Below are 13,991 nucleotides of genomic sequence, written 5' to 3' on the forward strand. Positions count from 1 at the left end.
TACACAGACACAGTTGAGAATGTGCATCTTCTGGGCATCTTCTCATTCAACTGATAGCCATCATTGGAGTCTTTAAGTGACCGCCTCAGTGGAATCTTTGCCTCTACAGAAACAGGCTTGCTTAATATCCCTAGTATCCGAGATTTTTATGTAGTCACTCTGTGGTGACCTATGAGCAGTATAGCTTCAGTATAGACACAGAACTGAGCACATGGGACCTCTTAACAGAAGGAAATCTAGGAGTATTTCCCCATCCTTCACATCCAAATGGGTAAAGGAGCTTGCCACCTAGCCTGACAGCCGGAGTTCTATCTCTGGGATCCACATGGTGAAGGGAAAAAAATCAAACCCTGTGCGTCACTGGCGGACCTTCACTTTTGTGCCATGGCATGCCTGTGTTCCTGTGTGCTGTGAGTGTGAGGCCAGCCTGGTTTACACAGTGAGTTCCAGGATAGCCAGAGAGAAAGAAAGTAAAAACAACTTGAGGTTGGACATGAAGCTCAGTAGTAGAACGTCTGCCTAAGATGTTCAAGGTCCTAGGTCGCCTAGGACCTTGTATGACCTGATATTCCAAAATCATACACTGTATGATTCCTAAATCTGTATATTTAGACCAATTTTCTTATTGGAAACCAAAATTGTTTCTGTAGTTGTTATTTAAACTTTTATTCCATGTCAGCACTTTAGTCAGTACATCCTAACCAAATTTATACTCTCTCTTAAAAACATTGCTTCTGGTCCTGTATTTCCTAGCTTGTCCAAGGCTCTACCATATTGTAGAGTTCTAAACACTGAAGTCTTTCCCTGTCCATGGACTCCACATTTAATTAGCCACCAAGTTTGGCTGAACTCATTTCCTAAACAATTCCTAACATGTGCCTTTTCCTCATAATGAACACTGCTGTTCCATGGTTCCTGTTTTTACCAGCACAATGCAGTAGCTCCTTCACCGCTATTTTCCTTTAATGTGTCCTGAACGATACTGTCAGAGGAATCTTCCTGGAAAAACACAAACTGATTACAAACCTTAGCTCAAAAGTGTTTGATAAGCAGGGTGTAGTGGTACATTCTTGTAACCCCAGTGCTTGTAGGGCTGCGGCAGGAGGATCCCAGAGTTTGAAAGCAATCTGGGCTACGTAGTGTGGCCCTGAAACAGACTGACACATTTTTAATGACTTTTTATTACTTACAGAACAATAAAACCTAAATTCCACTGAGCCTATAGACTTGTAATTTGACATCTGCTTATTTGTCTTGTCTTGTCCATTCTTTCTCTCTGGCTTATCTGCAGTGTTCAAATTAGTTGCTTGCTCATAATGTTTCATGTTGTGACAGGAGTACAGGCTGCTCTGCCTGACAGGTTTATGCTGCCTACTTTCTCACTTGTTCTTAGGCCCCCTTCAATCTTTAAATTTTGACTCACACTGCTTCCTTCATGAAGGCTACCCACCCAGCCTAAAATTTATCCTATTTTACCACAGCTTTGTGACATTACAGTTCATTCTATTTGTTTATGTTTTTATTTATTTTCAAACAGGGTTTATGTAGCTTGGCTTTCCTGGAACTAGCTCTGCACACCTGGCTGGCCTTGAACTCACAGAGATCTGCCTGCCTCTGCCTCCCAAATGCCGGATCAAAGGTGTTCCCCCACTTTTGGCCAGTTCATTAACTTGACTTGCATATTTTTTTACTTAGGTTTACAATACTTAGTGAGTCGGATTCTTTCCTTTCTTTTCCTCAACTCCCTCCTCTTTCCCTCACCTCTCTCTTTGTAGCTGAGGATGATGTTGACTTTCTGATCCTCCTGCCTCCACCTCCAGTGATGGGGTTCTGGGAGTGCATGTTTTTTTGTGACTGAAGCCAGCACACCAGATAAGCACTGTACCAAGTGAGCTACAGTCCCAGCACTCAGATTCTTAAATGAAATAAAATCTTTGTTTGTTTTGTTGAGACAGGATTTCTCTGTGTAGCCTTGGCTGTTCTGAACTCACTCTGTAGACCAGACAGGCCTGGAATTCACAGAGATCTGCCTGCCTCTGGGATCATATATGCATGCACCTCCAAGCCTGGTGGAAATAAAATCTTGACCTTCAAGATTTGAGGAAGTAACTGGGAAAGGGCAGTGGCAGGAAAAAGAGCAACTCCACTCTAATTTTACAAGAGTTTCTGAAAACCTAGCAGGCAACCTACAATACTTGTAAAAAGTTGTTTACTATAGCCTGGTGTGGTGGCGCTCAGGGAGGCAGAGGCAGGCAGATCACTTTGAGTTCAAGGCCAGCCTGGTCTACAAAGCCAGTCCAGGACAGTCAAAGCTACACAGAGAAACCCTGTCTGGAAAAAAAAAAGTTTACTTTCCTTATTGCTTCAGGTAGAATTGACCATTACCTGTACACACACACACACACACACACACACACACACAGCCCTTGCCCCCACTCCCTGCCCTTTTTTTTTTTTTTTAAAGGTTTTTTTTCTCTGTGCAGTCCTGGCTGTCCTGGAACTTGCACTGTAGACCATGGTGGCCTCGAATCAGAGATCTACCAGCCTCTGCCTCCCCAGTGCTGGGGATTAAAGGCGTGTGCCACCCCTGCCCAGTGCCCATTGCCCCTTTTGTTATCATACTCATGGTTACATATGAATCCTATCCTAGCACTAGTCATGTTTACATCTGTGTCTGAGCGTGTGATATGTGAAGATGCCATTATAGGAAGAGAAAAATAACTTCCCCCTATCCTAAATTGCTTGGTTAGTCTGCAAATTAAATTGGCATAAACCAGATTAGCAGGACTATGTAGGCTGACTCTAAACTCTGGAACTCAAGAAATTCTCCTTGACTCTGCCAAGAGCAGCACGGACTAGAGTGTGTACCACCCTGCCTGGTCTGACAGAACAAGGTTAATTATAGATGTATGTACTGTAGTCCTACAAAACGAAACTCAGAGGCCCGGTGATTGAAGCTCAAGACATATAGAAAGGCACAATAAGTTAAAGTTTTAGTAGGTAGTGGAGACAAATTAAGCTACGGCGAGGGAAGGAAATAACACGAATAAGGGTCGACTCTTTATTTAGATTGCCTGCCCAGGAATAATGTTGTCTAGGAATAGGTAAGCTGCCTTCCTGATACAGATACCTTATCAAGTTTCCCTTATTAACTTAACCTCTTCACAAAAATGCTGCCTGACATTTTGTTTTAGGTAGTGGAAGGGAGCTGAAACGCACGTTATCGCATGGATCTCAATTTCTTTTCGATTGAAAGCAATCAATATGCAGAGGGAGACGCATTTTTTTTTACTGTGGCACTTTGTAGGCTCTTACAGTGCTATTTTGAGGTGATGGGTCCTGAGCCCCAGAAACCGTAAGGAATCAATATCACGATTAACACAAATTCCTTAAGCTCCCCCCCAGGTGAGCCTCACCATTACGCACAGAATGTAAAAACGCTTTACAACCCAGCAAAAATGATCATTTTCAAAACGCTGCATTTTCCAATCTTCCAGGCACTTTAATTGTTCTCAGACAGATGGTTAGAGCTCAGCTACCGCACCCGCATATGCTAGGATAAAACCGACGAGAGCGCCAAGAAAAAGATGATTGGCTGTGGGCCGCAGAAGTTACACGCTTCCCCTAGCAAGAGCTGGGAAACCGCTGAATGTTCAGGTTTTGAAATACGGTTTTTTGCATCGTAAAGAAAAAAACGATTAACCTATCAGGAAGAACCCAGCACACCCGATTACCAATCAAGAGCAGGAAAGAAGCCAAACCCGAGATACCCACACACCAGAGAGGACGTCATTCTTCAGTCTCTGCCAATAAGCCGCGGCCAGGGGCGGGGCAACAGGAGGATCAATTGCCCAAGAAAACAAACAATGTGTAGTACAACTGTCTAAACCCCAGTCCTCGGCTCTGGATGCTCCGGAATGAGCTCCTGAGCAGGGCTCTCGTGCCGTGCTTCCCGCTTTCCTAGCCCAGGGACAGTCAGAGCCGGGTATCTCCTTCCCAGCTGAGCTAAGGCTTCCTTCCCACCAGCTCCCGCAAGCTCGCAGAAAGCCCGCTGTAACTTTGCGCTACAGTTTACAGGAACAGCTCGTCGAGCGCTACCTGAGGGGGTGGGGCGGCGGCAGCGCGCAGGCGTGCACGCCGTGTGGAGGCGTGGCCGAAACGGCCCAAGGACCTCTGGGTACTGTATTCCTAGAGCCTGAGGAACTCGCACAGCTCCTGGGGCCCTTTGAACTACACTTCCCAGCATCCTCCGCAACTTCGAGGCGGGCCGCTTGGTTCGTTAATGAGTTCGAGAAAGCCGCGGCGCGGCCCACCAGGTTCCAAAACAAGGAAATGAAGGGGGGAGGCGGGACTGTGGGTGCCTGCGGGAGCCGCCGCCGCCGCCGCGGAGGAGGAGGAGGCGGAGGAGGTGGCTGCCGCGGCCGCCGAGGAGTCCCTTGCTGAAGGCGGACCGCGGAGCGGCGGGCGGCGCGCGCGCGCCCGAGCGGCGGCTGTTGGAGAAGTGGAGCGGCGGCGGCGGAGGAGGGACTGAGTGGCGGCGGCCCCCGCGTCCCGGTTTCTCTATGGGGGAAGCAGACAATGGATTATGATTTCAAGGCGAAGCTGGCGGCGGAGCGGGAGCGGGTGGAGGATCTGTTTGAGTACGAAGGGTGCAAAGTGGGACGCGGCACCTACGGGCACGTCTACAAAGCGAGGCGGAAAGATGGGTAAGAGCGCGGGCGGGGGAGTGGGCTCGCCCGGTCCCCGCCGCTGCGGCGACCCGGAGGGCTGGGTGGGTCGTAGTCTGCGGGACGAGGCGGCGTGGGTCGCAGAGCGGCGTCCCGGGGCCGACTCGGAGGCACTCGTGCTGCCGTCTCTCCCCCCCTCCCCGTCGGCCGGTCGCGCCCCTCGAAGTCGCCCAGTGCAAGTCCCGTCGGGGTCGTCGGTCCCGCCCCGAGTCGCCGCTGCGCGCTTACAGCGGGCGGCGGGACCCGGTGGAGACCGCGCCTGGAAGGTGGAGTTTAGGGGGTCTGGTCCCGGGGGACTCGCTGGAGGGCTTGGCTAAAGAGTTACCGGTTTGGCCCTGTGCTGGTGACGGTCTTGTAGAACTTCCAATCGGCGCAGAGCCTTCCCGGGGCGGCGGTTTGAAAGCTCGCGGGGCCGCCGCCCGTCTGGTGGCCGAGCGAGCGCTAGGGTCCTGGCTGGCCCCTCGGGTCTGACTCTCTGGATGCTTCCGAATCAACCCGCCTCCCCTGTGGCTTACTTCCTGATCTTGCTCGCTCACCTTCTCCCGATCCCACACTTTAGTATTCTGAATTCAGCACTCTGAAGGTGGACCCTGGAGAGAGATTAACTGTATATTACAAACCCACCTTTCCCACCTCTCGGTTATCTCCTCGCCCCGTTTTAAGACAGGGTCTCCCTGTGCACTCCTGTTTGGCCTGGAATCAGAAATCCGCCTGCCTCTGCCTCTCCGGCACTGTGATTTAAGGCCACCACACCCTGCCCTTTTCTTTTTCCTTCGCGAAGAAATCTCTTGAGTATTAACAGCCTCCATCCCTCATCCTCTGTCAGATGGCTGCGTGTGGGTAGTGTTTATGGAGAACCCAGACCATCAAGAACAAAAAGCGGACCGACACAGACCTGGGCCTGAACCACCGTTTTTTGAGTTGAGGGACTCTATAGGAATCTCTTGGGGAGCCTTTATGGATTGTTTTATTAATAAAGGACAAGCTGGATAATGTGTCGAGAATAGCTCCTTTGGGACGGACGGCAGACCAACTTGTAGAGCAAGACAGGCAGAACTAGCTCCTGGCCTGGGAATGGTGGGTTTAAACCCAGTTGTCACCTTGGTCCCCATCTGGGAAGGAATTCCTTTCCTCTAGGTTCCGTAACTTAGAAAGACAGTCTCAGACTCCAAGGACTGTCAGACTATACAAAAAGAGATTTTAAGATTGTAATGGAGCATTTTTGAGAGGCAGATTATCACCCCACTTTACGTATGAAGTGCTACTTAGGGGCCCTTCACACTGCTGTGATTTGATATGGTTGGCTGAAGAACTCCAGGATCAAAGTAGGCAGTGCATGTGCTAATTTTATAAGAGGGAAACCAAAACACAGCCACAGAAAGTGTTTCTTACACAGTGCCCGGAAAAGTGTAAGTCCTGTCCAGGTTTTAAGGATCATGGGCACTATTGCAGGTGGAATGAACTGTTCAGGCCAAGCTGCTCAGCTGTCTGAGTTGTTTTTAATCGCCGCATCCTTGAGTGCTGGATAGGGGCTGAAGAGTGTGCTTGACTCAGGCTTCATCTTTGGAGCAGCACTCGGCTTGTTAAATTGGTATCCGCTGGGAATCTTCCCCGGGATGTTTGGGGAAAGCAAACCGGAGCTGCTGTGTGGACATTGTTGTTCCATTGTTGAGCTGGATTGCCCCCTGCCCCCTGCCCCCTGCCCCCGATTCTGCTAACTTTGTAATACACTTCCTCTAGAAGGAAAAAAAGCTTACATTAAAAATATCTTAAAGTATTTTTATATGCCCGGAAACTGAGAAAAGTTCAGTTATACTTCTGAATTGCATTGAATGGCTGGGATTACAACAAAAACCAATTCTTGATTCTATTTATTTTTCAGTATGTCCTTCTAATAAAGTTCTTGAGTAAAATACACTTATTCTTTAAGTGAAATTGGTAAATTAGAATAAATAAAATAAGATCAGTGTTTTTTATTTTTTAAAGTAGAATTAAAAAAAAAAACACTTAAGAGCTAGAGGCAGGTACAGGCAGATCTCAGAGTTCGAGGCTAGCTGGGTCTTCAGATTGAATTCCTGGACAGCCAGGGCTACACAAAGAAACCATGTCTTGAAAAACCAACCAACCAGCCACCACCACCAACAAAAACCCACGTAGAATATGAAAATACTCATATTTTCAGACTACTATAGCACATATAAATCAAACCATGATAGGTTTTATATTTGTTTAATTATTTTTCTTGGATTAAGTGTCTGGTCTGGATTCCTGGCTTTACACTAAACACTGAAATCTCTTGTGGTTTGGTAGTGGGATTAGTTTTATGTTCATTACTTACCAGCAGTTTGAAAGAACGAAAGGTTTTGGTGATGGTTCTCAACTATGATACAGATTTGCACAGTAAGGATTTTATCCTCTGGTCATTATAAATTACAGTTCACCTCTTTTCAGATTTTATTTTGGTAAGCCCAGGGAAAATGAAAAGGAATTATCATTAACATTTTTTTTTTTCATTTTCTCTTAGGGAGCAAAAGAGATGAGGGCCTGCTAGAGAGAATCGATTCTATCATATATAACACTATTTACATACATATATACATGCATACATATATATACACATACACACACATATATATATATATACACTAGCATATATAAACATTGTTATATCTTTAGAGTAACATTGGAAGGAATAACTCAGGAAAAGTTTTGCTTATGCTTTAGTAATAGCTTACAGACTGTTCCTTCCAAGTGAGATTTTAATATAGGCTATGCAACGTAGTGTGAATTCATAGCAGACTAGAAATGTAAGATGTATCTGAGTTTTTCACCTTTTTACATTTAAAGATTTTTGATCTCTGTATACATTATATACTGTTTAAATTAGGGTAAAAATGTCTCTTCAAACAGCACTTCACTGTGTTGAAAACATTCAAAATTCTTGTTTCTAACTTACTTGATACATTGAATATCTCATGATTATATGCAATTTCTTTGTTGTGCAACATGGCACCAGGGCTTATTTCTCCCAGGTTTTTTTTTTTTTGTCTTTTTAAAAATGTTACTCATTAATTTTTTGTTTGGAAGGAAAAGTATTGATCCCCTGTAAAGAAAGCAATCAAGAACTCTTAAGACAGCACAGCAGTTAAAAGTGTCTGCTTCCAAGCGTGACATCTAAGTTGGATCCTGGGAATCCATGTGGTTTAAGGAGAGAACAGTCTCCACAAAATTGTCCTCTGACTTCCATAGCTGTGGCTTGTAGGTGTCCTCTCCCCCAGGCATTCGAAGTAAATACATGCCTTAAAAAAACCAGGCTTAAAGTTAATTACCTAAAATTTATTTATTAGAAATATGTGTGTGCCATGGTATGCGTATGCAGGTCAGGAGACAACTTTGCAGCATTGGTTTTTGAGTTAAAGTTGCGATGCTGGCGTTATCAGACAAGTGCCTTTACCTGTTGGTGCTGGGGTCAAATATAGGGTCTTAAGCATCCCAAGCATGCAGTCTGCCACTGGCTGTGCTTCCAGGTCCAGGATAGTTTAGAGTTTTTGAGTGTGAAAGAGAATTCATAAAATTTTTGCTTATTAGTAAGAAGCTCCACCTTGTGCTGGGGACATAGCGAGGTCAGCGGGGTGCTCGTCCACACGCAGGCTCTGGGTTCTGTTCCGTGTGAGCTGAGCTTGATGTGATCCCAATGCTTGGGAAGTGGAGCCAGGAGGACAGGAAGTTCAAGGCTTACTTGGCTACATATGCGCTCCATCCAGCCTGGGGTCCATGAGACCCCGTCTCAAAAAGAGTTAGACAGAGAAATGTGCAGTGACACGTCTGAAGAGCATATTTTTCTAGTTAGGAAAACTTTTAGTTATGATTGATCAAGGAATATTGTCAATTTTTTTTCATTAAAAGGGCTATAAAAACCTGATTCTACAGCATAGGATTATGTGTGAAAACTTACCTAATATAAGTTGAATTTCCAAGATTTAAACTAAAGACAAAAAGTTTCTTTTTGATTCATGTTTTTTTTTTTTTTTTTTTTTTTGTAATTGAAAGTGAAATGGCTGCCAGAGTTTCAGTTTTGTGTCAGGGTTTCGATGAGGACTGGTATGTTCATGTTTTAATGTTTCATGAAGTCCTTCACAGTAGATGTACACACATGTAGATGGCGATGGGCAGATAAGAGGTACAGTGGCATCTGCCTGTCTTTAATAGAGTTTTTATAATTGATTAGCGTGTTTGCTTTTCTAGTGGTGGCTTCTGGAGGGTAAAGAGGTAGTTAGCGCTGTAATAAATGTTTTCAAACTGGCAAGAGCTTTAGACCGGTTAGTGGACTTCCTCTTTTTGCACACAGGAAACTCAGAGCTTATTAAGCTCATTGTCACACAGCACTTGGGAAACCTGCAGTCCAGACAGGAGTCTAGTATTTTGTGATGAGAAAGAAAAAAGGAGACCTTTTTGTCCTCAGCTTTGGTAATTTTATTCTAAACACTTTTGTGTAAAACAAAATAAAAAAACCAACGAAACAAAAAAAAAAAAAAACACCCATATCAGAAATTTGGAAATAAATTACATTTAAAAAGGAGTACAGAGGAAGAGGTGTGAGGTAAAGTTGGAAGCTTGCCCAAGGCTCTGGATTCAACCCCCAGAGCAAGAAAACTGCACAAGAGTGTGTTACGCATAGCTGCTGTCTTCCTCTGACTCCTTTCCCTGTCACCACTGCAGGCCATTTTCCAAATTGCACAGCCCCAGAGTTGTTTTCTGCCTTTAGTCATTTCTCAGTGTAGACCAAGATCCAAGTTGCTGCCATTGTCCTGAAAATAAAGTCAGAGGTATTTTGTTTGTGACAATTACATGTTTCTTATGTCTTACAGGATCAGAGCTACAGTTTAGTCCCTTAATTTGGCATCAGAAGACATTTGCAGTCAGATCCTGATCAGTTCCTGTTTTTCCACGTCATTGGAGTAGTTTACTTTTGTAGCATTGGACTGCATTTTCTAGGGCTTAAGTCTTTTCTGTCTGACATTCTTCCACATTTTAACTAGAGTGGGGTTGTCATTGATATTCCTCTCCGATTTCCTTATCCTTACATATCTGGCCAGCTCTTGTTCATACTTGAGTGCCCAGCTCTGCTGTCTGCCTTAAGCCCCCCCTTACTCACTCGGTGCCCTGAGCTGTGCTTCTGTTCCTCCTTCTGGGTGTAGTTTCACTACAAAAGATGTTAAAGTCTCTGGTAAGTTTTTGGCTTCAGTTCTAGGACAGAGTTGGGTACATACACAGTCAAAAATGATGTTGAGCCGCATGTGGCAGCGCATACTTGCCATCCCAGCAGCACTCAGGAGGCAGAGGCACAAGAAGCAGCTTCAACCTCGGCCCGGGCACCAGAGCTCCTGTTGGAAACAAACTCAAATAGTTGAATTTTTAAAGTGCCATAAATGGGTAAACATGCTTTCTTTACCTTAAGAACAGATTGAAATTCCAAATGTATGCATGTGTATATTATCTATTATACGTGCACACCTGCGTAAACACACACATAAATAACACGTATAAGACTGTATAGAATACATATACATGTGTTATTATATGATTACATGTGCAAACCCCAGCACCTAGTTAACGTCGGTCAGACGGAGGCTTTGTGCAGGCGAGGCAGGCACAGTAGACCTTAGCTACTTTCCCAGCTCCAGCTCTGGTTAGTCTGCCCCCTCACCCTCTGCGTGCGTGCGTGCGTGTATGCGTGTATGTATGTATGTGTTTATGTACCTTTTTTCCCCCCTAAGAGGTTGTACCTTTAATTGTCTCCTTTTCATTTTGAGGCAAAGGTTTGCTCTGTAGCCCAGGCTGGTCTTGAACTTCCCATCCTTGTTCTAGATTCCAGAGTGCTGGTAGCATAGGTGTCTACTTCCATGTCTTACAGTTCCGGTTAACAGATGTTGATAAAGAAAATAGTTATTTTGAAATAGTAAACATTTTTTCCTCTTAGACCAGACCGTTTTTTTGCTGGACTGTGAATTCTGTCTTCTGTGCTTTTAATAGCTATTTTATAGCAATGCTTAGAAAATGTCAGCACTTAGATATTTTAGGAATTCTTTTTTTTTGATATTACAGCTTTATGGTTAAAAACTATTTTTAGCATTTAGTAAATGAAGTAAACATTGTTTATGTTTAATTAGCTTATTTTTGCAATACAAACTTTCTAAAACTTTATTTTTGAGGCCTAAAGGAAATAATTTTTCACTGAGTTTTGATAGCACTAGACATCAAACTTTATGAACAGCAGCAGATATTAAATATTTTAGCTTTGTGCAGCCATCTCAGTTATAGTAATTTACAACTAAGTCTGAAATAGATTGGTAAAGAAAGCCAGTATTTACAGGATACTGTAATGGGAACTACATAAGGTTTCAAAATAAATTAAAGATATTTAATTAGTGTTTCAAAAAAAGTATTTTGTGGGCTGAAGAAATGGTTTAGCAGTTAAGAGGACTTTCATATACCTTCCAGAAGACCTAGGTTTGCTTCCCAGCACCCACATGGTGGCTCACAACCATCTGTCACTACAGTTCAGGGTACCCCAGGAACTCTTTCGGTCTTCATGGGCTCCATGCATGAATGTGGTGGGCACATATATACATGTGTACAAAACACTCATACACAGAAAAAAGAAAGAAGTTTAAAAACAGCATTTTGTAAAATACAGAGCATCAAAAAGGAGGCAGTGTAACAGATCTTCCTCTGTCATACACTTTCCTCTCTGGAGGCAGCTTCTAGATGGATTTTCTTTTGTGTATATATTTTAAACATGCCATTCCATATGATAAATACTGTGGTCTATATATTTCTCTTCTTAAACTTGTACAACTTGAAGATTGGTCATTACATATCTTAAGTACAGAAATATCTTAATAGTTTTATTTTCTATTTAATTGACATGATTTAACTGTACCTCTTGGAACTTTAGCATTGTTCTAGGTTTTGGCTGGTATTAACACTATGAATATTCCAGTAAGAGCAATCTTCTGCATATTAATGTATCTGTAAGCTAAATTCCTAGAAACTCTTTGCCTTTGGAAGTAATGACTTGAAATTGTTTACTAATACTACAGTATACACGATATGTATCTTAAGACTGGAGATTAAGAAGTGGCTTTTGAGATATTCAAGAGGATAAGTGTTAGTCGCTGGACATGCAAATTGCTTCCGGATGCTATTGTTTTAGGAGCACAGATTTTTAACTAGAATGAATTTTAAAATACAGTACATGTCAGTGTTGATGAAGTATCTGTACTTTTTGTCACTTATTTTGGGACTTGATATATTGGAAGGATTAAATAGTGACTTTGGTTTTTGAAAAATGCTCAGTATAGTCAGGGTTAGGTGTTGCTATAGACTTAAGTGGATACAGCACAGTTTGAAATTCTCTTGTATCATTAGAGTTAGAGTATTTAGATGTTTTTTGAATATTTGGATCTTAAAAACCGAGTTTTGCTGAGTGTGGCCCACACCTTTAATCCCAGCAGTGGAGTGTAGAGGTAGGCAGAGCTCTGTGGGTCCAGCTAGGTATGCATAGCAAGTTCTACGCCAGCCAGAGCTACATAGTGAGACCTTGTCTCAAGAACAAACAAACAAAAAACCCCAAACCTAAAAATAACTGTAAGTCGGTGTTTGTAAAAGATGAACTTGTTTGTTGCTATGTTGTGTTGTGGCTGTACAATATTAGTACTTCCTTTTGGTTCCAAAACAAAGTGACAAGGAATAGTATTTTTAGAATGCATTTTAAATTTAAGTGACTAACTCAGCCATTTCTTAAAAATAGTGTTTTGGTCTGGACCCATGCAGAGTTAGCTGACGATGCTATTTTAAAGATTTTGTCCATGTATAAATAGCTGATAGTCCAACACTTCCTGTAATAGCTGTTTGGAGCATGCACAGTGCAGGATAAAAGAGTGTCTCAAGAGAGAGGAAAGGATGTAATTCAGGATACAAGTGTGCAGCAGTAATTTTTTTATTGAGGTTTAAGTTCTGCAGAAGTGACAGATCAGAGAAATAAAAACCTTTAAAGTCCTCAGATAATTGGTGTCCCCGTAAAATATCCTTAATTTCAAATATAATACATCCTTTCTTGTGGTGCTGGTGCTCAGACAGATATAGTCAGTCACTGCAGGAAAAGCACCGCTTTCTCGCAGAGACTTTGAATGCTTATTTTCTACTTTACAATAATGACAAATTGCTGTGCCTCAGCCGGTGCTTCATGTTATGTTTGCTGTAGCCCTGCACACTGCACTGACCACAGCCCTCACTGCATAGGGGCCGCATGAAGTTTGTCAGCTGTATTATTTAGGTAGGATGTTTGCACAGCCTTACGATACATTTGTTTAACAGCCCACAGATGCGTAAAGCCATTCCAAAGAAAGTCCTATGTAAATACATTTCAAGCTCATCCTCGGCGACAGAGAGAGGAGAGGGAAAGGCAAGGGAGTTGAGGAGGAAAAGAGTAAAGAATCTAAGTTCACTAAGTATTGTAGATGTAAATAAATAGATGTGCAAGCAAATTAAAAATGGAACTGGCCAGCTGGGCATGGTGGCACACGCCTTTACTCCCAGCACTTGGGAAGCAGAGGCAGGTGGATCTCTGAGTTTGAGGACAGCCAGGGCTACACAGAGAAACCCTGTTTTGAACAACTAAATAAAAAAAGAAAAAGGATAAAATCGTGGCACCTTAAAAGCATTGGCTTTCAGCCACTTTTAAAGGTACAGTTAACAGTAACCACACTGCAGGAGGTCAGGAATGCTGGCCAAGTCTGAGAGCTTTTGGCACAAATACTTGAGGTTCTGGGTTTAGTTCCCAGGCCTGTAAGAAAGAAAGAAGAATTTTACACTGCAAAATGTAAATTTAGCTTTTGAGAAAAGCAATGAAGCTGCGTACTGGTTTTGACTTACTGGTGAGCTTGATCAACTTATTCTTTTTAAAAAGGTTTAGCTAATTTCTGTGTGTATATTTGCTGTGGATGTAGGTGCCCTTGAGACCAGAGGAAGACCTGGGCCTCTGTAGAACTGGAGTAGTTCTAAGATCCCTGACATGGGTGCTAAGAGCTGAACTCAGGTCCTGTGGGAGAGCAACAGCAAGTCCCCTTTAACTGCTGAGCTGACTTGCTAGCACCCCTTGCTCCTTTAAAGAATTTTTAAAAATGTTTGTATGTATGTTTGTGTATGTGGGTGACTGTGCGCACATGTGCTGTGGTGCATGCGTGGGGTCAGAGGAGATCT

The 13,991-nt window shown here is 43.3% G+C and overlaps 1 protein-coding gene across 2 annotated transcripts in view; it reads left to right on the forward strand.

The window, feature by feature from the left end:
- Positions 1 to 4,345: 4,345 nt before the first annotated feature.
- The window catches only part of Cdk19 (cyclin dependent kinase 19), a 132,573-nt gene continuing 122,927 nt past the window's right edge, over positions 4,346 to 13,991 (forward strand). Inside the window, exon 1 of one of the 2 annotated variants that reach the window (XM_021638749.2) lies at positions 4,346 to 4,706. In XM_021638749.2, coding sequence (XP_021494424.1) covers positions 4,579 to 4,706 — 128 coding nt within the window. In that variant the 5' untranslated portion in view covers positions 4,346 to 4,578. The remainder of the gene's footprint in view (positions 4,707 to 13,991) is intronic. The other variant, XM_060373571.1, reaches the window with a different exon arrangement.

The sequence above is a fragment of the Meriones unguiculatus genome, chromosome 20, assembly GCF_030254825.1.
Source record: "Meriones unguiculatus strain TT.TT164.6M chromosome 20, Bangor_MerUng_6.1, whole genome shotgun sequence".
Lineage (NCBI taxonomy): Eukaryota > Metazoa > Chordata > Mammalia > Rodentia > Muridae > Meriones > Meriones unguiculatus.